At 34.7% G+C, this 25,375-nt stretch overlaps 1 protein-coding gene across 1 annotated transcript in view; it reads right to left on the bottom strand.

Moving 5' to 3' along the window:
• Positions 1 to 266: 266 nt before the first annotated feature.
• Positions 267 to 25,375, bottom strand: part of LOC148955663 (vitellogenin-6-like) — a 46,275-nt gene continuing 21,166 nt past the window's right edge. The window contains exons 8-17 of the mRNA XM_089103350.1: positions 22,720 to 22,888; positions 20,280 to 20,603; positions 17,282 to 17,499; positions 13,705 to 13,921; positions 12,445 to 12,670; positions 10,889 to 11,422; positions 8,915 to 9,255; positions 5,623 to 6,749; positions 2,811 to 3,085; positions 267 to 497 (exon numbers count right to left, since the gene is read on the bottom strand). Of these exons, the coding sequence (XP_088959476.1) occupies positions 433 to 497; positions 2,811 to 3,085; positions 5,623 to 6,749; positions 8,915 to 9,255; positions 10,889 to 11,422; positions 12,445 to 12,670; positions 13,705 to 13,921; positions 17,282 to 17,499; positions 20,280 to 20,603; positions 22,720 to 22,888 (3,496 nt within the window). The 3' untranslated portion in view covers positions 267 to 432. The remainder of the gene's footprint in view (positions 498 to 2,810; positions 3,086 to 5,622; positions 6,750 to 8,914; positions 9,256 to 10,888; positions 11,423 to 12,444; positions 12,671 to 13,704; positions 13,922 to 17,281; positions 17,500 to 20,279; positions 20,604 to 22,719; positions 22,889 to 25,375) is intronic.

A 25,375-nucleotide genomic window follows, 5' to 3' on the forward strand; every position in this document is an offset into this window, starting at 1 on the left:
TAAAAGGCCAAAAGGACAAAACTGTACAAAAAGTAAAAAAAAAACTGATACATTTGAACAATGACCTCTTCTCCTTAAAAGGCAAAGACTTTGTGAAAAGTAAAAAAAACTGATATTTGAAACGAAATATAACTTTCATGACCTGAACTTGAAATGCTCCCACCCCTCCATCAATTTTTTGAGCTCCTTTAGCTATCTTTCTATTCCGCTGTGGTAATAAGAGTACTTCTGAAATGTGCAACAAATAAAAAGAGTAGAGGACGAAGTTATAAACAGACATTTTTTATTTCATTTTAAAAGAGAATGCAAATATCAAATAGAAAAAGACACTGGTATGAAAAATCATATTTTCACTGGGGTTTGAGGTGACTCAATGAGAGCTTGGAATTATCTAGCTCAAACTACGTTGTACTCTCTAGGTTTCAACTAAAATTATTGCCGTAAGGAGTAAAGATCAACGAAGTCGACAATACTGCTAGCCCCTTTGCCTTTTCCACCTGAAAAATAAAATTAATTTTGAATCAATTCTTTGCTACCACATATAAAAAAAATCTTGCTAAAATTCAATTTTTTTTTTTATAGAAAGGAGTTCTTTCCAGTCATCTTCCTCGATAGTGATGTATTTTTATTCATTATTGATGTTTTGAAAAAACTAAAGCAAATTGTTCAAAATACACTGTTCGATAAAACACCAATGACGCAAGAGGCTTTAGAACTTTGATGGTTAAGGGATGGAGAAGGGGGTATTAATCAAAACCCTGCTTTGATATTTGTTGGTTTTAAATTTGATTTGAATATTCAATTTAATTTTCCCTCGTTTTAAGGTTTATTTATCCATCTACATCAGCATCTGTTATCTTACATTTGATATGATCATTTATTTAATTTATGTTCAGGCTCGTAACCTCTGATGGATAAGACTAAACTTAATAAACCTTATATAATTGAAAACAAGTTTTTTTTATTATTTTAAAAATAGAGTTGTGAGAAAGAGTCTAACTTTAGCGTAAAGAGCAAGGCGTTGAGGAGGGGACAGCCCCTTTCATATACGGAATAATTTCAGTTCTTTTAAGTTTTAATGTTGCACCTTACTTTCAGTTATAAAAAACTTGTTTTTTTTTTATTTCATTTGTGAACGTTTTTGAATTAATGCAGGTTTTTATTTTGGCTCACCGTACATAAATAATTAAAACAAAATTTGAATATCAATTTTACTTTTATGTGGTTAAATGGCTTTCTCGAAAGTTGTTTAATTTTATTTACGAACGTTTTTATTAGTAATAAATATACGTAACTTACGAATTAACTTACGTAACGAGCTTCTATATTCATATATTTCTAATACTTATAGTAGAGGGTTCGCCTCCTAGTCAAGACCTCGCTCTTTACGCTAAAGTTCGAATTTTGTTCCAACTCTTTAAAAATGACTCCTTAATCACAAAGGCCGTTATTTAGAATGAATAGCTTTTATGGAAGTACTAAAAAATCTTTGGCTTAAAGAGCGAGGTATTGACGAGGGGGCGAACCCAATCATATACGTAATAATTTCTGTTCGTTTTAAGTTTTGATGCTGCTCCTTACTTTCAGTTGAAAAACTTTTAAAACTTTTTTTAAATAATGCTGGGAAATCCGGCACCCCCTTCATAGCAATGTCCCTTCTCCCATGAAAACTTCCTTCATGGAAATATCCTCCCACATAACCCCCGCCCCCCCCACTACCAGAAAAAAATCAACCTGAAAACGTCTGTATACTTCCCAATAACCAATACTATATGTAAACATTGGGTAAAGTTCATTACTTTCAGCCCTCCCCCCGGGGACTTTGGGGGATTAAGTCATCCTAAAAGACAGTTATTATATTTTCGACCATGCTTAACAAAATGGTTATCTCAAAATTTTGATCTGGTGACTTTGGGAAAAAAATGAGCGTGGGAGGGGGCCTAGTTGCCCTCCATTTTTTTTTGGCCGCTTAAAAGGACACTAGAACTTTTAATTTACGTTCGAATGAGCCCTTCCACGATATTCTAGGACTACTGGATCGATACGATCACCCCTGGAAAAAAAAACAAAAAAACGGATGCGTGTTTAAAAATAAACACGCATCCGTGACTATTTCTTCTGGCAAAAAATACGAAATTCCACATTTTATAGATAGGAGCTTGAAACCTCTACAGTAGGGTTCTCTGGTACGCTGAAACTGAGGGTGTGTTTTTCATTAAGGTTCTATGACTTTTAGGGGATGTTTCCCCCTTTTTTCGAAAATAAGGCAAATTTTCTCAGGCGCGTAACTTTTGAGACTAAAATTGATGAAACTTATATATTTGAAATCAGCATTAAAATCTGATTCTTTTGATGTATCTAGTGGTATCAAAATTCTGGTTTTTAGAGTTCGAAATATTGAGCCGGGTCGCTTTTTACCGACAGTTCGTTACCACGAACTGTTTGATAAGAATATTTACTGCTTGATTCACTTTTTATGATAAGAAATTGTGAAACCTTGGAAAGAAAAAAAATAGCTTGTTGACCAAAAATGCTCGAAATGAGTACCCCAAACTGTAGTATACAGTCGAGGCCCTCGTGGGGTCTAATAAGGTTAGACATTCTTAGATCTTGGGAAGCGCTTAAACTTATTATTTTACGGGTTTTTGCTGCTAATTGCAGTTTCAGGGAGAGGGGGGGGGGCGAGCAAATTTTGCCAAAACGAGATGCGTTACGCAATGTAGTAACCTTCAAACTTTATAAGGCTTCACGAGTGAAAGCTACTTCACTGTAGTAACCTTCGTTTTAAAATAGTTTAGTTTATTACTCACCAGATCCTTTGTCCATACAGTTAGCTGCAGGAACTTTGGCCTTGCATCCGTCCTTCAGCACAAAAGCATTTGCAACATCTTGCCCACTTGCTAGAGTGCAGCCTGATGGGGCTTTAAATTCACGGTCTGGCTGGCCATTGAAGTCACCACAGAGACCGCAAGTGGCAGACTTGTAAGATGCAGGTAGCATGATATTCACATCATCTCCCGTGTAACGAACTGTAGTACGTTGCACCACGGCCCTAACGTATAAACGACCAGGCATACGGGTGACGCTAAAAATCATTATATTAAATTATTTCCTTTGATGGTCTTAAAGTGCGGACTCAATAATTAAGCAAGAACTGTGTATGCAAAGTATTAATATTGTGAATTGGAGTGATTTCCTGATAAGGAAACTCCTTCAGACGTCCAATGTTTGCTAATATCGCCTCAAATTTAATTATCTGAAAACCAATTTAGAATTGGAGTGGTCCAGAATCACTGGGATGGAGGGGGGCAGTCACCCATATTAAGCAACTTAAATCAAGTTAAAACTCAATTTGACGGGCCCCACCACTATTAAGTTAATGAAAATCTTGCGCCATGTCAACTGGTCTGAATTATATTGAAATTGTATTTAAATACAAAATAATTTAAATACAAAAAGTGTGTCACCGTATTGTAAAAAAATTGGCCTGAATTTAATGCGACAAATCATTCTAAAATACTCTTTTTTTAAGACTGACCTCTTAACGGCCTAACAGTGAAATGTACATAACACCCTACATACAAATATATAAACACACTACAAACACAATATGTTTGATCCGTTTCAGTTTGTATTTCAGTTTGCAAATGTTGTTTGAACGAAGGTACATAAAAAAAAAAAACGTGTAGCGGTCTTAAGGACGTCAGCAATCAATGTAGTACCGCCGATAGGTTGAACATTTCTGAAATTAGGACTATTCAGAGATTATTTATCAGAAGGTCTTAACTGGTCCTTTTAATCTGCTCCCCCCAAACACACTATATTGTACAGTTCCTTTGTATGATGCTTTTGTTTTTGTTTGTTGTTTTTTTTTGGAGGGGGGAAGGGTTGAAAACGGGCTTCAATTTGGGTCCTTCAATCATTCAGATTGAAAACTCTTATGACTAATTTCAATAAGGTGCAAACTGTCCACCTTTTTCCTATTAAGATTCATTTATGAAACCTTGATTTATATTGGCTATTTGCCCAATCGGAACCCTTACCTTTGGGCTGTAATGGCCATGCCCTTGCCCCAAGAAGTGCATTGTTTAAAATGTTGACTGTCCGGAACTGAGTTAAATTTTTGAACTTCATACCCTGAAATTTCAAGGGCACCGGAGGCACTCGAACCCTGTATATCTGTATATTTTTAGACCCGAATTTACCATTTGGTGACAGGTCCTTTAGTTTAATCTAAAAGGGGGCAATTCACCCCCAACTTCCCTTAATTTGAACGGCTATGTCTAGACTAAGCGGTAAGAATAGCTGCTGATGATATGACAACCCCCCCCCCCCCATTATGGGGACTGTCACATTACAATACCTGATTTTAGCAAGATCATGGATTACTGGAAGATTCCCAATCCATTGAAGGATTGTAAAATTATGACTTATACTTAACTCTTAAACTTCTCTTTGCCTTATACTATACTTTCAAACAAAACAACTTGCATTAATAAAACAAAACTTATATTATAGCAGAATAATGGAAAATACAGATGAATAATAAAAGCATTGGATATAGGAACGACAAAGCCCCACCTCTCCCCGTGCCTGAAGCTTATTAGCTCAATCATTTTATGGTGAGCAACGAAAGATCCAACAGTTGCTAGTAATCCAACATTAACTATGAGAAATCACCACTTAATCAGCTAAATCCAGAAAATTAATTTTGATATAAAGCATACCGTTATTAAGAGACACAGATTGAAGCATTTTCTCCAAATTACGATCTTTTAGACTATTAAAAAAAATTATAAGGCCAATTTTTAATGAGAATCAGTATAACAAAAAAAAAAATTAAAACTAAGACAAAGCCAAGTGAATTTGGTTCATTGTTGCTGTAATATATGTACAAAAGTTTCATGGACAAAAAACATTACTTTTTTATCAGCATAACTTAAGTTTAGTTTCAAATAAAAGAAAAAAACTCACAGAAAAGGTGAACCATTATTTGTAGAACCTTGTATTGCCAGGTTAAATACAATTTTAATACTGGTGCCCTCATTAGTTTGTAGGACATATGCAAGCAGATTTTAAATTTACAATTCAAGTTTAGATACATTTCAATCTAGACGTCGTCAAACTTAGACAGGATGCCAAAGAATTTTTAGCAACCAACCACGTCTCAAAAAAGGTAATACACAAGTATTACTTTTTTATATTATTATTAATATTATTACACATAGCGGCAATAATGCTGTAAATTTATACCATTAAAATAATCGTTTACATCTAAAATAATATTTTTTAAGGAAAGCAAGTAAGCAGAAAAGAGGAGTTTCTATGATAATATATTTTTTGCTCCAGGCTAATTTCAATCTTCAAATTTGTTTCATATGAATCCCGAAGTCCCCTGTTTTTGGTCCCTAATTAGTTAGAGACTTATTGCCACAAGTCGTTTGACCAAGAGGAACTTAGTGTGCAAAAACATTTTTTTAGAAAAGAAATCTTCCAGCAGAGAGGCCAGAACTCTTCTCTGAGCTACCTACTAGACTGAGAACCTGCTCCCATCCCAAAATTTGTTTTTTCTAGATAATTTTTTTTCAAATTTCTATTAAAAACACGAAAAAAATTACTTACACAATAAGTGGTGAATCAGCGTCTGGGAATTGAAGCTTCTCTCCCATTTTTACGTCCAAATCTTTACCATTGATGCTAAAGCCAAGGTTACCACCCTTTGGAGCCAGTTCTACAATATGACCACCAACGTAGAATTGAGCAGCAAGTGGAAGCTGGTCACCTGAGTCTTTGACGAAAAGGGCATATCTTGGCTGAGGGCCGCAATCTGCACTAGCAAGGGTCCAACATTTGGGAAGCTTATGTTCAACATTAACTAAGTCAAATGAAATAGTCTTCTTTGGTGCAACGTCGCAAATGCCAATAAATCCCCAACTATACAAGATGCTTTCCCATGCCGGTAGACGTGTGTTGCGGATGAGTGATTTGTATTTGTATAGTCTTCCAACGTCGTAAAAGTGGTTGTGGACAGTGTCTGTATGGAGATGGACCTCCACATTCTTTTCTTCGTCGTTGAAAATAGCACGAAGTTCTATGTTACCACTATTTTGTGCATTTGGGCCAGTAGTATCATAGGTTGGTCTTGTAGCTGGCACGTGCATATCCCAGTAAGCCATAAAAATGGTACGGAACAGCGTTTCAAGGCGCACTAAAAACTTCTTTCCTCTGTTTGATATTTGTCTATACTCGGCATTCCAGACGATAGAAGATGGTGTAGCATATTCATTAACAGCATCATAGCAAGCTTTGGTAAGAGGAGTGACAACACCAGTTCGTCCATCAGCTGTTTTGTCTGCAATACATTGGTCGAATGGGTAGCGGTCTTTTTTATTTGCTGCTTCTCTCTGATAATCAGTAATTGTTGCATTTCCAGTAATCTTGAAGGTAGATGTAGTTGGGAGGCTAGGGTCGGGACAGTCCCCTGACTTCTGAGTTTCGCCCCATTTGAAGCTAACTTCACGGGCAACAGATGGCTCAGTAGCAGATGGGAATTCAAAGGCATCATTAGGAGGTTGACTCCACGCTGTTTTGACGTCAAAGCAGATAGCACGTCGAGTGATTCCAACTGAAGGTGCTGGTTGGCGTTCAACAAATAGGGAGACTTTGGATTTGACGTTTCCGAAAGCTCGTTCAATTTGTACTTTGAAGTTATACTGGCGTTCCACATCACCCCTCAATTTCAAGGCACCCTGGAAAAGGAAACGAATTGAAGTTGGTTTGCTATTTTGTTCAGTGGTGACAGTTTATTCAGTAAAAAGAATATCTTATGTAGCATTGGCAATAAATACGGTAGTCCACTATGTGGTGGTTTGGGGAATTGCGTTGAAACCTTTTCTTTTTAGGAGTAATAAACTTACGAATTTTTTAAGGTAAAATTCATTTACTAGCGGTAATTATGAGCTGCTACTGGGGAACAGCAAGCAACATTATTTCAAAGTTGTGGAGGTCCATAGATGGGTCTTTTCCTTCAAAAGCCATTTTGTTTGTTTTTGTATATGGCTTCATTTGCTTATTGTCAGTTTTTGTGAAAGATAACATCTCTTAAATGATTTCTATATAGCTTAACCCGACATGTTAGTCATAGGAGCATCTTAACTGACACGGTACTGAGATTAATAACAAGGAAGAAGTAGGGTTAATTACACCCTTAGTTTTTGTAAAAATTAAACCAGGTCGAGCATTGTATTGTATAGTTGATCTACATTATTCTAAGCAAAAATCTTTCAATAATTCTTACTAATTTTAGATTGAATAAATTCCCTATATGTAGGTTGGACATGGATTCAATGATCTAAATGATAATGATTTTGACTCAGAAATACAAGATATGACAAGTATTGCATAAATAAATTATGCTAATTCTCATATTCTACCATGTTTTCTATTTTATTATATTTTATCTTTTGCTAAGTTTTATATTTGATTTTAAGATACGACACGTACTACATCATTAAGATGTGCTAATAGACTTTAATAAGTTTCTTATTTTAAATAATTTTCAACTGCATTAAATTCCCTCAGAAAAGCTACAATACCAGAGTCCCCCTAATACTGAAGTTCGTTTCTTATCTGAGCCCGTTCTTTAAAATCAGGAACACCTGGACCAGCTCTGGTAATCCCAAATCGTAGTTTGTTACACAATAGAAATTTGACAGATGAGTAGAAAAACTGGGAAATGTTCCGTTTTTCCTCGTTATTATTAGGGAACGGCTTTTAAGACTTTTGACTATCCTGGATATTACCAAATAATCTGAATTTAGAAAGCTCCAATTTTCAACAAATTCTATAAGCTGGAAGAGGAAAACAAAAAAAAGGCCAAATATCTCAGGAACTTATTAAGACTGTAAACGAAATGAGCTCATCGGCAGAACCTGCTTTGTTAGAAGAAGTGGCATGTGAATTATAATAGCTAACATGCTCTCTTAACCCTATTTAGCCATTTTATAGCCCATCCTAATAACAGTACAGTTTCTAATACCGGTAAATAACATTAATGCTAGTATTCCTAATACTAATCTCAATACTGGTTATTATACTAATTTTCTCCCTCCTCAAAGAATCCTTGAGTACGGATTAGTCTTTATATAAAAATAAGCAAGATTTGAATCAAAAAATTTAAACTGAAACCAGTAGCAGCTTTAGGAAAACTGGGAAAGGGGTCGGCTGACTTCACCCCCCCCCTGCCAATGCCTAGAACTGCCACTGAGTGAAACAAAAATAAGAGCATTTAGAAGAGGAATGACTCTAGGGCTTCAAATTTATAACTACTGGTGCTGTTTAGTCTTACACATCTACTTCTTCATCTGTAAGATGAAGGATGGAGGGAGGGGGCGTCTTAAAAAAAGATATGAATTTTACGTAACTTGCCTTTGAGCGATTCCCAGGGCTTCACAGCCTTATAAATAAACTTATTTTTGTTAAGTCTCTAAAATCTTGAAACTGGTATGGAATCCACCAGCTTGAAGACGCCCATTTCTCGATTTGTCGACTCGCAAAATTTTGGACAGCTTTCCTTATCCTGAAGCAGGAAAAGGCAAGAATTTTCACTAATACTAATACTGCTGCTTTGCTTGTAACAGCGGATGCTCTTACTATAATTGTCAAAGGTAACTATTCAATATCAAGACAAAACATGTAGGATTATGTTTTTGTCTTAATTAACATGCCTGTTCGAAGGCAAACCGTGGTTGATCAAATAAAATGTACTTTTCACATTTTTTTTCTCTTTTTTACTTTTTTTTACTGTGCGGTTTTGCAAATAGACAAGATTTTCTATTAGGTCTACACATTTTTACATCTTCAAGGTTGCCAAATCAAAAAAAAAAATATTTTAAAATATATCAGAATAGCCTACTTTGTAATAATTGTAGTTAACACCAAATTTCTTTGGGACGGCCATATCTCTTCCAACAGAGAGCTGAAGTTCAGTTGTTGGATTCGTTTTTGCTTGATGGATAAGAAGCTTCAAGTTGCATGCACCTGGTGCAGGATAGTAGTTGAGGAAGTTGCGCATGTGCATAAATGCCATAGCAGCAAACCCGAATATGGAGCCACCATTGTTGATTTGATTGGGGTTGAGTGTCTGGTAAAGAAAGCGACCCGCTGCAGCTTTGCTGCTGTATTGTTCACATCTATAGATTTCAAAATGGGATTCAAGACCAAGACGTTCGTTTTCAGAATCACGGATGACTTCACCTGAAAATATTTACAGTATGTTATTTAGGGTTTGTGCAAAATTTTCATTAACAGATAATATAATACAAATTCAGAAGGTTATCAATTATAACAATCTTCTTTCAAGAAAAGCCAGTTTAATTGTATCCTTTTTTGCTCATAATTGGTATAAGATGTGGAGGATAATCATTAGTGAGTGAAAGCGGTGTCTGTAGTACCTGCAGAGGCCGTTTTAGGGGGGAGACAAAGAGGGCACATGCCCCGGGTGCCGAAATTTTATGGGCACAAAGTTTCAAATAGATAATCTAACAGTTATAAGAGGGGCCAGAACCACCACTGAAAACCTGGGAGTGCCTGTTGCAAGACCTTCTTTCTTGAGATGTGGCAACCCTTGAGGTACATACCGCCAAGATAGCTATCTTCTATCAAGAAAAGCTGGTTCAATCACATTATTTTTTTGTTCATAATTGGTAATTTAGTACATGAAGTATTTAGCATTGAAGTAAGTTGATTTTAGCATTTTTCAAGGGCTAAGGCTGCACCTGAAAAAAATCTGAGAGCTCTGGCTCCACCATGCCTCCTTTCTCGAGAAGTGGCATCTTTAAAGTAACCATAGTCATGAAGCTAAAATGGTTTTGCGTTGTTGACCTTGACATCTTTGTAGGCTACTGGGATGAGGTTTTAGCTGCAGATATTCCAACATAGAATATTTTCACCGTTTTAGTATACAATTTTTAATTTATGCATTGAATAAGAAATTTCAGTGATAGTTAAATTGAATTAAAAATTTCTAATTTTATTTTACACCAGCAAGTAGCCTGTTTAGCTTTTTAATATAGTGTAGTTTTCCACTAGCCAAATCTGCTTAGTTTTCAACTGCGTAAACTCGAGGATTAATTGATGTGGTAAAGATTTTGAATTTGTTTGTATGTAAAAAAAAAAAAAAAAAACTATTCATGTGCAACCAAGGATTCGCGTAGCAGAGGTATCGATCTCCTGATTCTCTGCCTTCGGCCGGAGCGCTGTGCATGTTTGGGGGGCAAATCATCCGATCCTTCTCGTGCTTTCCTCCCAAATTTCCTTATGTACTGATTTGGAGCTGGAAAGTTTTCTGTGTACGTAGTATATAAATAGAGTGATTAATCTGGAATTTAAATATGTTGTTAGTTGTTACCACTGACAGAAGAGGAGGCGGGATAAAAAATAAAAATAAAACATTAAATCCATATGGATTTACTTTATTGTTCTGTTTTTTTACTTTTTAATGTGTTATCGTTCCCGCAATCTGCTCGTACAAAACTGTAACAAAGAAAGCTATTAAATGTTAGTCCCTGAACTTCAGGGCCTACATTTCAAAAGTTGCGTTGTCTTGGACTTATTCCACTTTTTGGTAGAGCTAAAACGCGGCATTTGATTAAAATAAATATATTATATTTCTAGCAAGTCATTTTAAATTTTCGGTATAATTTTAGTATCTTCACTTGATTACACTTATGGTTCTTTGGATTCTGGATCTTGTGCAGCAGAGTAAAAAAATGATAAGGCAGCAAAGAGTAAGTGACAAATAAAGAGTAAACTGAAGAAGAATAAAATATCCCTGCGTAGTGATTGATAAAACATTTACAAATGGAAAACAGATCGGAAACGAGCTTACCTCTCAGATACTTAGGTCCAGCTGTAACCAGGTCGACGACTTTGCACTGTTTGCAAGACTGTGCCATGTAATCCAGTCCTTTCTTTGCATCCTTGCCATAAACCATTACAATAGTGCCAGATGACATGTGGACAGAAATGCCACGCTCAGGTGCGTGAGTCTTGAGGGCAAAAGTCAGAGCCTGGTCTGCTGGGTTGAGGCCAATAACAGCGTTCATTGGAAGATGGACTCGAGACGATCTGTATTTAATAGCGCCTTGTGACATTCCAAGTGGATTGTAGGCAAACATATAGTGCATAGAGTATAAGCGGAGATCACTGTTCATCTCAATGTTGTATTGTGGTAGTCTTCCTTCAGCACGAGAGAAACTGTCCTTAGCAATTAGGTGTTTTGGGTTAGCAACTCCGACAGCAATAGGTACACCTAAATCGTTAGGACGCCAAGAGAACTGACCACTTCCAAGAAGGATGCCTTGAGCCTGGTTGCGTATGAGGGTGATGACCTCCTTTGCCATAGCACCGTAATTCATGCCAGCTGAAAATGAAGTAAGTTAATTCAGTTATAAATATGAAGATAGATTAATACCCTAGAAAAAAATACGAAGATCTAATTTGACAGGAGTAGCTTAATTGCGAACTTAAATTGTATTTTTGGATTTTATTTAACTTCATTTTGTTTTATTCTTGTAATTTCTTTCAGTTCCTCCATGTTTTTACTGCTTTAATTTGTTGTTTTTAGCTTTTCCATGTTTTTGTTTCTCCTCTGCGCTTAAGGCACATTTTTGCATTCACAAAAATTGAAATTCAATTCAATACGCTTTTATTTAAAATGCTCGTTTGATTACATTCTTGTTCACCAATTCATGATCAATTACTATAGTTATTCAAAGAAATTTTACAAGAATTCCCAGTTGATTAGACGTTAAATCAATTCCCGTAATTAGTTTTTAATAGCAATTTTCTCGGCACTATTTGTTTCCAGATGTCAATAGTCTTGAGAATTAGATAATTACATCCTGTATGGCCTCTGATTACTCTGGTTATATTGACAGACAAATGGTCAAAAAGGACAGACGAGAAGTTTTCAGAAGAAGAATGACTTCATAAAATAAAGGATAGCCATGAACGCACCCTCAGTAAAGATGGTTACCCTCATAAGGGTGTGGCGATTGTGCCTTAAATCATCTACCACGTTCAATTCTACTGACAGGGTTGTGAAACCCTTTTATAGCAAAACAGAACCAACTACAGTAGCTCATGGCATAAACCCTGTGGTGGGTTCAGGAGCTACCTTCCTCCTTAGCTTTGTTGCAGTTTACTCACTTCTTTCTGCTTACTTTTATTCAAACAAAATAAATAAAATATGAAGCAAAAAAAAAAGAAAAAAATTTACAGACTGAATATGTTGAGAAAAAAAAGAACGTCGACATTCTAGGCAGCCCCCTCCCACCCTCTTTTCATACGATGGATATATCACTGCATAAACTCTTAACTTTATGATATAATTCATTAAAATGATAAATTTAGGATATGCATTGAAATAAAACTAGCACTTACGTCCTCCAGCGGCAGCTTTGAGTTTTTCGGAATCCAAGTGGCGATAGAAAACAGTTTGCTGGTTGTATCGTATGGCAAGCTCAATCTTAAATGGATTCTGAACTCTGGGAACTACGTTGAGCTGCTTAAGAACGGCTTCAAGGTCAGAAAGCTTGAAAGCCTTTGGATCAAGTTTACGGAAAACTTTGACAAACGTGTCTTCAATTCCTTCAAGACGAAGCATGATCTGAAACAAAACAACGTGGTAAATTTAAGTCAAGTAACTTTTAATTCTGACTCCCTCTATCTCTGCTTATTTTCCATTTTCATTGATCCTACCTATACCCTTTTTTCAATTTTGTTGCCATTTTTTTCCTTTCTATTTGCTATTTTCATCTCAACCTAAATCTTTAATGAATAAAAACTTTGTACAACTGAAACTATTCCCTATTTACCGACCACAAAAAGAGAAATTATTCAGTTGGCTTCAGTAAGCAAAAGTTAATGATTTTCTTTAAGGCTACTAAACGTTATTTTGATTTCAACAAAAGTATTAGTATATTAGTCCCTTCGTGATTAAACAATACAAATTAAATGCTAATAAATATATAATAAAAATAACTTAATGTAGACAAAAAGCTTTTTGTAAGCTTTTGAATGTTTGAATTGAGCAAGTTTCTAATCATAATGATTTATTAAATAAAACTTCAATTTAAACTTATGAGAACAGTTTAAAATCAAGAACCCGATCAGATTTTTTTTTTTTTTTAGCCTTTTTTTCACGACTTTTTGAGAAAAACTCTTTCTTAAACGATCCAGGTTTAAAAAAAAATGTAATTTCAAAGCAAGTATAACATTTCTTGAAACATATCATGCAAAATTGAATATCTTTGATATCAAAACATAACAAACATTATCATGTAAAAATGGAATGTCTATTTCCAGCAATTCAGTATATTTGATATCAAAACATATCACATAAAAATGAAATATGTACTTCCAGCGATTCAATAGGTTTGAAATCAAAACATATCAAACATATCATTAAAAATGGAATATCTACTTCCAGTGATAATTCTATTTTCTAATTCTGTAGACAAAACGGGAGACAGTCAGCAAAGAACTCTAGATTCGCCAACATAAATGGTTACAAATTAAATACGACCTTGGTCATCGTTTGTGTAGTTACCCCTGTCTTTTCCCTGTAAAATATCGCTCTACCCTCCCTCCAGTGAAGAAATGAAATAATCTATATTGTTAATAGGTAAGTTAAATATTTACCTCCAATGGTACATAATTGTATTCACCAACTCTGTAGCCAACGCGGAAGACAGTCAGCAGGGGAACTCTAGATTCGTCACCATAAATGGTTGCAATTTGGATACCACCTCCAAAACCATAGTCATCATTACTGTAGTCATAATACCTGTTGGAGCTGTAGTTTATCTTTGTCTTCAAGTGGGAGATACGACGGAGAAGTAAGTTGATTTTATTGGCACTAAATAAGAAAATTGATATGGAATAATAACAGAGAGATGTTGTTTTCTTATGTGAAGCGGGAATTTTAAAGGGATTGTGGTTGTTTAAAATCGAAATTAACTAACATTCCCTTACTCACACCGCATAAAATAAAAATATTGTAACAACGTCTCAGATATTTATTTGTGTACTATGGTAATTTCCGAACAGTAGTGCTCAAGCCACATTATCGCCCCACCTGTTGATAAAAAGCCAAAATTTATGGATGATTTTCAATCTCACTAGATTTTAATATTAAACTTGTCTTACAAAACCAGAAAATTTACCAGGAGTATGTTTTCATATTTTGTGTCAGATTCGTCACTGGAGGAATGGGAAGATAAGTCTACAAACCTAGATGATGACAATAGCCAAGTATGATTGCGAAATGTGGGCGCTTCGAAAAACGAAGACGGATTTCTTGGACGTTTTCCAGAGGAATTGTCTACAAATTCTTCTGGATACCCTTCTGACTCAACGTATTTCAATCAGGAAACTGTGCGAAGAAAAATGTGTTTCTATTCCGCTTTCTAGGGCTATAAAGAGAGAAGGGTTGAAATGGCTACGACACGTTCTGCGGATGAAGGATGACAGATCGACAAAGATCATCTTTTTTGGCCACCCATATAGGGCCAAGCAAAAAGCAAGTCATCCCCAAGTGTTAAAGGTGAAGGTAAAGGATGCTGCACTAGACCCTATAGTCAAATCTGGCGGTGCCGATCCCCGTTTCATGATCCTTCAGCCAGGAAGGGCAATGGGGGAGGGGGTTGGGGTTAGTCATCGTGTGCTTTTGCAAACCCTTCCTGTTTACCTTCTCCAGATATATCCATGTACCCATTTAGACCTGGACCGACACTGGCTGAGCTTACAGAGTTTCGTCACTGACCCCAGTTCCAAACCGAATAACCAGTGCCACCAGGACTCAAACACGAATGGAGCGGGAAGAGGTCATAAGAAAGGATTTAAAGGAAGTTGGAGCCTCTTGGGAGGGTACAAAGATAGAGGTTTTGAATAGATTGAGATGGAAGAGGAATATGCGCAGCTGTATTGTCTTCAAGCGTCTTGGTGTTGTAGTGGGCTGTTAGTACCAGTAGTAGTAAATGATTTGACCCTCAAGAGTGACTATAATGTGGCTCAAATATAATTGCCTCAGTTCGATTTGGTCGAACTGGTGATATCGTCAAGTTGTTATTCAGTATCAAGTTGGCATGAGACCACTAATCCTGATAATCTCACGTATAATTTCTAGTAAATATTTATTCAAGTCATTGTATAGCAAATCATAATAAAATATTTGATGGAATTAAATATGTAATAATCAAGATATTTATATTAAATAAAGACAGATTTTAATGTTGTTTAGATAGAGACTGGTTTTGTCTAAAATTAATGATAATAACTGTTAATTAAAATGTCTCAGGAAAGCTCTAGCACTAGATAGTAGTAGTCAGAAACGCAGATTAGAATCACATCTTGAGATATAAAGAGAAGGAAAAGATAACAAAATTAACAGAAACGACTAAACAGTATCAACCATTGTATTTTTATTTTATCATAAATTTTACTTTTCAGTAATCATGATTTTGAAAAAAATGTTTAATTTTCCTCTTTCCCAAGCTTTCATTTCTTAGATTTATTTTTGCATTCCGGAAAAAAAATTGCATTCGGATGTTTTTAAAAGGGTTTTCAAAAGCCAACCCTCTATACCTAAATCAATCTGTAAAACGAATGGTAGGTTTTCACACTATTCCATCACTCACAATTTTGGTCTAGTATTTTTTTTTATGTTAGGTTTTTGTCAAAATTAATGTGTTTTGCACATTTAAACAACAAAAAAACGCTTAACTGCTTAGGAAGGTTTTCTACTGTAGTCTTTTTTAGAATCCATAGTTGTGCTTGTTATTTTTTTTTCTATTTTTGGCAAAACTTTTCGTGCTTCAGATAAAGCTATTCAGACCAATTATTGCGCTAAAACAGGAAAAATAATAACTTGATAACAAAATTAATTTATTATTTTGTTTTAAATATTACATTTCTCGACAGCACCAATAATAACTATCATTGGCATAATTATCATGGTAGTAAGATAAGATAATTCTATTTGACAAATACATACAAAACATATTTGCAGCACGTGCTAGGAAAACTCCTGAGGGCTTGTTGGCAGCAGGTTGGAGTCTTGTATTCTAGATATTCTAAAAAATACTATTTTATATTATTCCACATAGTAATAATAGTAAATTCACAACATATACAACAACCATCGTACTTACACAAAACACACGCATAAATGATATTCTTTTCCAAGAAACAATCTTCTCGCTGTAGCCTTTGCGGTTACCAGAAGTCTTGCCTTCGTATTGCAACCGGTATCCCATACGCAGGGGACAAAATTTATTATTACAAAAAAAATCTCTAGTTGTATTTCTATATGGATGACCTAGATTCAATGTTCCTCGCGTATCATGACTGGAGATCACTTAATAGAAAAAAAAAATCGAAAGAAGAGGGAAGTTTAGTATTAAGATGTTTATGTTTAAAAATGCTTACTTGATAATCTGTTCTCTAATCTCTAATTTGAAATTCATTAATATTATGAGTAATAAATAATTAGGTATCAAAAGCTTATCAGCTTTATTTTGAATTTTCTGATTTTTTTTTTTATAATACGACACAAAATTACTTAACCATATAGAGAAATATACTGGTAAAAAATTTAAAAATAAAGTAATCTAAGAATTTTCTTTGTAACTAAGTTTTTAACTCGGCGAAGCACACCCAGAGATCTTGACAATGTTGAAGCTATAGCATCAGTGTGTTTGATCACCCATGATAGATTTTCATCAATCATGAAACCCAAATACTTTGTTGGGTATTTGGGGATTGGGTATGTCATCAATCATAAAACATACTTAGTAAAACTATGTTTACTCAAGAATATATTTTGGAATTGTTGCAACTAATTTATAAATTAGGAAATGACTCAAAGTTGGAGGTTAAGGAGTTTGATGTTCAGGATCTTGAGATCTTTCATATATCACTGTATAAAAATCCCAGACATTAATTTAAATTATTAATAATTGGAAAGTTTGATAACCATAACTGTTACTTTTACAGTTACCGAAATTACTGTTGGCAGCTTCCATAGATCATGTATTTAATATGCCACAATTTACAAATCAACTTTACCATCTGAGATTGAGGTTTTGATGAAAATCAGTAAAATTATTAAAAGCTAACGCAAAATTTCTGCGACTGCACTATAATCGCGAGGCTTAGCGTCGCGATTGTACAGAATACAATTTTGTACCGACTGGCTAGATAACGTCAGCATACTTACAATGGAGCAATGCATGGGTTCTTTGCTTGAGCGAAGCTCCTAAACGTTGAGACAACGTAGTTGACCACCTGTGGGTTCCTATCCCAGACAACGCCAGCAACGATTTGTTGTAAATCAAGGAATGTAGGCTTACTATTCATAATTACACCAACAGCGGCCAATCGGATCTCAGTTGGCTCCATGGCATTGAGATAGATAGGAATTACCACTGACATAAGCTAAAAAGACGAGAGATGTTTTAACTGCTGTATCAAATTATTTAAAGTCCTTTTGGTAGTATTTTGAAAGCTTACCTTCTGGGGACTTTACTCCTAAGGCTGGTACCATCAATTTCGAATTGTGATTATTTTTTTTTCGACTTGCTAGAGTTGTGATTATTTTTTGCTCGAAAAATTAGAGAGATGTAAGGAAAAGTGAAAAAAAAAACACCCCGAATCCACGAGAGAAGGGAACCGGAATATTCTTTTCTAGTTCTTTGGTAATCTTTCTGTGACGAAATTTCAGAGAGTTTTCTATATAATTAGCTTCCAAGAACATAAACCATCGGAGCTAAAGCAGATTTTTATCGAAAATTTTTTGAAAACAATTAAGGTATAATATGATTGTTTTCAGATAATATGTAGTGACGCAGTGGGTTCAACATCAGTTTGGTAAAACGGGAAAAGGGATCAAACCTAGCTGTACCAACACATTTAAGGGCCAGGAATCTGATTCCGGTGATGACATTATGCGAAAACGCCTTTATATTAATCCTTTAATTTCATTTAATTTATTCTTTTTAATTTAATTAATCCTTTGTATTAAAGTTTGGCAGGATTTAGGTAAGTAAAGTAATAAGCAATAAGGGTTTTTATTTAAATCAAACAAATAAATAAATCAACCACCAGAAACAAACTTGTTTAGGCTATACTCTTTTAAAAAAAACCTGATATATACATCGCTATCAACAACGTAAAACAATAAAAGAAAAAATAAGAAAAAAAAAAAAAACACGGCACAACCTCCTCCAACTTGGCAAAACTCCTAAAACAAAAAACCAAACTATAACTAATTAGCACCGTTCTCTCACTACCACCCTCAAACAACCACAATAAAAAATAACCAAAATGCATCTGAGAGACCGCTCAAAAGAAAATCGCTAAGAACTATTATAGTCACCAAAACACAGAGATTTTAACCTACTCATAAAACTAGCAATATTTTCTTCAACTAATAATTCATTTGGTAAACTATTATAAAACCTCAGAGAAGGTAGATAGAAATTATCAGAGAAATAAGCAGAAGATAGATATATGTTTGAACTAGTGTATCGAATTATTCTAATCATCTTCCATAAAATAATTCATGCCTGTTAATACTTGTGGTTCTGAACCCCCCCCCCCTGCCTTTTATTAGGTCGCACCAAACAAGATGCTAATTAACGGGACTATAGTTTCCCAGAATTGAAAAATACCGTCCTTTTTTTGGTGAACAATCAATAATTTTGGGCGTAAATAACTGCCCTGGCTCTTCCCCTTTCCACCAACATATTATAAAAAACAGGGGTATTCAACTAACCAGTGTGAATGTAGATTTTGTACAAATATTCATTCTAGTGTGAGGGGAATAGCCGAAAAGTACTCCTAAAATAAAGGAAAGATCTGTTTATTTATTTTTTTCTTGAAATTCTACACACAAAAAATTTATATTTTTCATTGACATGTGAGGAGGTCGGGAATATGATAGCCAAAATAAACCTTGTTAAATTCCCATTATTTTGGGACATAAGAATATACCACCCAAAATGCAACCTTTTTTTACCAATAGAAAAAAAAAATTTAGCAATAGAAGGCAAGAGTCAATGCAACTCGGCACAAGTACTTGAAAAAGCGCTTCTTTCGATACTGAACATCAATGTGGAATGTAAACTCTCAAGGATTTTTCCCATCAAAGTTAACTTTTGATTCTAAAGTCTAAATATTTTGTAATCAACTTATTTTATTTTTTAAAATTGCATTTTTTTTATAACTTGGTGCTTCTTTCATTAATTTAATTTATTGTAATAACTATGATTATATAATTTATTTTATCATTACTTAAACGCTTATGAACTTCGTCCAAGCCCTATCAATCTGCACTTATTACGTATTGTCCATATGCTTTTCAGACCTTTCTCATAAAACCCCAAATTAAGCTTCAGTCTGGACATCGACATTGTGTGGGATCCCACCTCATATATTGAAAATCTTGCCTTTAGAGAATTTAGAAAATCTATCTTTTATCTGTCGGTCATGAATATAAAAGAATTTCCAATAAATATCGATCAATCTGTCAAAATAAAGAACTCGACAGTTCATAATGAAAGCGTAATCTCTCATATGTAACAAATATAAAAACAAACAAATATATCTTTTTGTGATAATCCTAGAAATTCTGATTTGCACTATTCTAGGCGGCCTAAAAACTACAGATATACCCAGACTACCCATAACGACCAGATATCACCATAACTAGAATTTACCCAGATCGACATTCAGGGCGTGCAAACGTCCATATCTATCCAAATTGGGTTTAGTTTGTACGGCCGTCTAAAGGTAGAAACGCGTATATACACGAAAACTCACTTTCCAGGTTAGTTATACCACTGAATTCAGCTCTAAGAGGCGAATCGAATGGTATATGCAAGAATATCCTTATAAAATCCCCTGCAAAGATTTTTCTGGCAAAAACAAGTATCTGCAACATTTTGCCCCGTTTGCCAAAATTGAAAAATTGGCATTTAGCATTGTCAGCGAACTTTGGTATGTATTTTAATTGCATAATTGGAAAGAATACTGTCTAAAACCAATACTAAGAACTTTTCACTTCAATCCTCTGTCTAGTGGGGCGCAATGGTCGGGAAAGTGCCACAGAAACTTGAGAAACTGTGAAGCGGATTTTATCCGAATAATGAAAAGTGTATATACGCGTTTTTACATTTTGACGGCCGTGTACTATCATGAGATAAATAACAACTCACTCTGTCACGGTCGGTGTTGGCAAGAGGCATTATAGCACTAAGGGCGTGCAAACGTAGAGATCTATCCACATTGGGTTTAGTTTGTGCAATCAAACGCTCAAGGGTGGCGCCATGACCGAAATTCTTCATTGCATACATGGCAGTGACTTGCTCTTCGTAGGTTTTGGCCTTGTTGAATTTATCATAGAAAAGTTTTCCAATTCGGCTCACGGTCTCTTCACGGCATTTGCCAGTATGACAAGTTTTCTGGGCAAGGTGGGCGAAGCTGAAGAGGAAGGCTCGTTCGTTTTTCTCACTTGAAAATGGAGATTTTTTCAACCATCCCTAGAAATATGATAATACTTATAGAATAAATACTATGTTTCCCAATCAACATAGTTTGTCATATGTGGAAGGTTGTTCCTATTTTTTACACATATAACTTTAGAAAGTTATAATGTGTTGATGATAAGAAAATTGTTCCTTTTTTCACTTTTTTGTTGAAAAACGTTTTAAGATTGAATTGCTTGATCAAACAGTTTGTGCAAACGAACAACTCGGCCGAGTAAGAAGTGACTCGGCCCAATAGTAACCGAAACTATAAAAAAAGAAAGTTTGTCAACAATAGAGGCATCAAAAGAACTGAATTTTTATGCTTATTCCAGAAAATCTACCTTTTTTTCACAAATGGAGGGACGCCTCCAAAAGGTCAAGGGATCTTAATGAAAATACCACCATCGGATTCAGAATATCAGAGAACGATACTGTAGAGGTTTCAAGTTCATATTTGCAAAAATATGGATTTTTTTTTTTTTTTTTTTGCCAGAAAGATCGCATGCCCCCTGTTTTATCTCCACAACAATAAGAGGGTCCTTTACGTGACACAAAAATAGTGATTGATAGTAATAAAGTTTCCTTAACTTGGGAGGGCTGAGTAAAAATGTGTAACAAAAACAGTTACTAAAGTATTTTAAACATATATTGTAATCTATAAATATATTGCTATGTAATGTGAATTAACATAAATAAAACAAAAACAAAAAAGCAATGGAGTCGTAAATCATTGTGGACCCTCTCTTAATATCGCAGATAAAGAATATATAATTAGATTAAAATGTAATAAAAATACTGTAGATAGTTTATTCTTAAGTTTAAGTCGTTGGCTCTTAACTTAAGAGCGGAGAATTTGAATAATATTTTTTTAGCATTAACAAAAGGGTCACAAAAACGCAACTGGTGTATCTAATATTAACAAAAAAATAGTGGTCCGGCATAATTTAAACCGGAAAATTTTGACTCTGCCCTTGCAGAACATATCTTTGATTTTCCGGAACATACGTTTTCTTTAACCAAGCTAGTTTAACTTCTCATGACAAAGGTATTGTCCAGCACTACAGGGAAGCGGCTGAAATTTTTCAATACCAACATTTAGGTCTAGCTTTAAACACAGATTCCGGTGATTTAAGAATAAACGAGTCATATTTCGGCTTTATCAAAAGAGAAGCCGATACTTAGTAATCCCTATAATGAACCTTGGACCACTTTTCCAATCATATAATCAAACACGTGAACAACCCCTTAGGTCTCAAAGGGTGTCTACAAGGTTCTCAAAACATAGTTCTCAAAACATAGTTCTCAAACTTATTTAATTGCTGGTTCGTTGTTTTTTCGCTAGTATCCGTCGATGGCAGTCCATAATTTTTTGAGTTTTGTGCAAATCGCGGATATTGGCGAATGACTCGCTTTTATGGTTGTTAGGTATTTGGTTTTAATTCTTATAATTTTTGTCTTTTATTGAATTTTATTCATCTTTTAATTTTATTTTCTCTTGTTTGGCATTAAAAACCCTATTTTTGATCGTTTCCTTTTCTTATATAATTAAAATCTATGATTCCAAAAAATGCTAATTCTAAAAATGTTACAAACATTCGATGGTTCTAGACAAGTATCTAGAACGATAAAAATAAATCAAATGTCACAATGTCATTTCAGTTGATATTGAGCTTTCAGGATGTATGATTTAAATCGGTTGATTAGTTGAATTTGGACCCAAAAGAACGTTAATTTCAACAATATAAAAAATATTTTATATTTTTATATTAAAGTATACTTTTCCTTCTAAACTATTTAGTATTTTAATTATCACGAAAAAAATAGATGTCGTTACATCATTAAAATGTCAAAATATCATTATAATTGATATTGTTTAGTCTTTGTCGTTATTTCTATTGTTGTTTACTATTGTTCATTATTATTCCGTTCCACAGTCCATACCACGCAAATAAATATCTGAAGCATTATTACCATATTTTTACGTTATATGGTGTGGTTAAGGTATACCTCCTTTATCAGATTTCCTAATAAACCATCCAGTATTTTAATGGTACGGTAAAAAGAAAATATAGGTTAAAATAGGTGCTTAAGTAAAACCTAAATCTAACATAGATTAATTTCAGCTTACGTCAAATTCACCCAAGAGTTTCTCAGTAGGAGCACGGATATGGTAGGGGAACTCAGCAAGAACCCGACGGGTTTCCTGGTCATCAAGGTCTCCTTTTACTATCACATCCTTAAGGAACATAGCACCAGCACTGGCACCAGATTGTGCAGCAAAATCAAGGTAAAGTTTCCTAAAATAATTTTCTTTTTATTAACTATATTTAGGAATGATCATTACTGCCATCTATTTTACTACTTTATTAAATAAGAAAAGAAAGAAGTTAACAGGTCCCCCAGAGCCATTTCTGGAGCATAGGGCGTCGATCAACATTTCAGTTGCTGGGTCTTTTTACAGGGACAATTAGCCAGCCTGTCGCCTAAAATTATTAAATAAGAGTAAATTTGAATATGGTTTCCCACGGTACTAGGGTTACATATCTAACTAATCCTAACTTCCCTAGACTCGCCGCATTTCAACGTATACCAAAAAGGGCATATTTTTAAGCTTGCTAGTTCTAGGGGAAAAGGGGAAAAGGATAAGAGGGGAAGCACGAGCACTTAAATACGGTTGATAAAGCTATTATTGCTACTCACAGTGCAGTGCTACGTAGAAGAACGAGAAACATTCGAAACGAACTTCATTTTAACATGTTAAAATGACCGATTTTTAGTTAAAGAGACAGGTTTGTTTTAACCCGAATTGATACATCCTGAAAGCAAGCAGACTATTTTGCTGAAAATTAGCAGATTCTCAATTGACTATATTGTTAAGAATTGCTACAGTACAAAGCTTTTTTTCCTAGTGAGAAAAGAATATACTCAGTATACCTATTTTACCCTTTGGAAAGTGGTTCTTTTAACCTATTAAAAGTATAAGACACAAATAAACCCAATGACTGATTTGATTATTTGAAGTGGTTTATATAGATACATATCTAGATAGAACTATCTAGATTAACATATCTAAATAAAACAGGCAAATTACAGATGAAACCACAGATTTGATACATCCCCATTGCTGAAACAACATCCCAAAAAGGTAATAGATAATAAAAACTTAATAGATGGTATAATGTTATCCCCATCCATAAAATAGGATCCTGTCTACAGGATTGTATGAAGTGACAAACCATAACATCAAAGTCCAGAGGCTTGAATTTCCATGAACTTTCGTGCACAAGGTATATAAGCGAATTAAAACGTGTAAAAACGGACTGAGGCTTTCTGTCCTGCAACCACCTTTCAACCCCCAAAATTTCATTACTTTATGATTTTTCCGTATTTTATATTGTTCCCTTGTAATGTTTCCCTTTCATTTAACCCTTTACCCCCTACCCACCCCGCCCTTCAAAAAAAAATCGTGCAAGCATACCTTGAAAAAGTGACAAAAAAAAAAAAAAAATACGATCCTACCATAAACATAATACAGTGGATTTTAGATAGGTGGTATATCCAAGGCAAAGCTACTCACATATAATATATATAATATAATTATAGCAGTTAGTTCATTATCCCTGCTCCCCTGTTTATAAGTGATGATGCACTTTATTTTCAAGAAAATAGCCCAAGAATAAGGCACATACAAAGGACCTTATTGGAAAGGGGGCTAAATTTGAAATAAATGCAAAAGCTAGGTGAATTATGGTTAAAAAATACAGAGAAAAATGTAGAAAAGATTGCAGAAATCAGAGGATGCATCGAGATGCGAAGCTCCTCTTCGAATGTGCATTCGAAAAATTCCGAATTTTTTCTATTCATTGATGCTCAATTAAACTGGTGGACTATGGAAGTAACTTGAGTGTTTCGAAACAGATTATAAAATCTTGTCAAGACCATTATGGCTCGTCGATTTTAAGTTAGATACATCTTCACAAGTTCAATAATGAGTTTGAGTGCGTATTTAAATACGCAGATTGCAAATACTACTAGAGTATCACACACAACAGTACCATAAGTTAGCTTTAAAGAAGCTGATATTACTAATTTTCTTTTTCAAATGTTTTTATATTGCACCGTCCAAGTAGCAAGAACTTTGAAGTCCTTGCTACGCCAACGGGAACTAAATATTTCATGAAAAAGATCTCCATAGGCAGTTAATTAATTTTGCGCTTAGCGGGCGCGAAGTTTGAAAATAAGGAACGTGTTAATAATGAGCAAAAAAGGAGGGAAAAATTTTTATCAACATAGTGTTCTACAAACTAACTTCTGACTGTTGAAGTTAGATGCCATAAATTTAAGCAGTGCATTAATATATTGTCCATCTCAACAAGGATAGGAGAAATTCAATTTTTAATCAGGAAGACCCTCGCGTGCAGTAATGCAGTTTGTAGTAGCACCGGGTGCCTAAAAAAAAAACGTCGGTGAAAAAAACCGCAAAAAATAGGCTAAAAATGCTTGACACCAATTAGCTTAAGAAGGTATCACTTTCCTTTGAAGGTGAAGATGTCTTTGCGAATGAACAAAGTTTACTAATTTATTAGTTTTGCTTATTAATTTTCACGCTTCTATATGGCAACACTGACGAAAAGGTGATATTGCCACAAATTCACAATTATGAAACAACCAAAACATGAGCCATAGGCAAAAAAGTGGTTTTTAGCCGTAGGTAGCTAAGATGGGTCAAGGGGCACAATTTTTTTCGTTTTAATCCCCTTGGTATTTCCCAAAATTTAGAATAA

This window comes from Artemia sp. Qi Xiang Cuo, chromosome 2 (genome assembly GCF_049724085.1).
Source record: "Artemia sp. Qi Xiang Cuo chromosome 2, ASM4972408v1, whole genome shotgun sequence".
NCBI lineage: Eukaryota > Metazoa > Arthropoda > Branchiopoda > Anostraca > Artemiidae > Artemia > Artemia sp. Qi Xiang Cuo.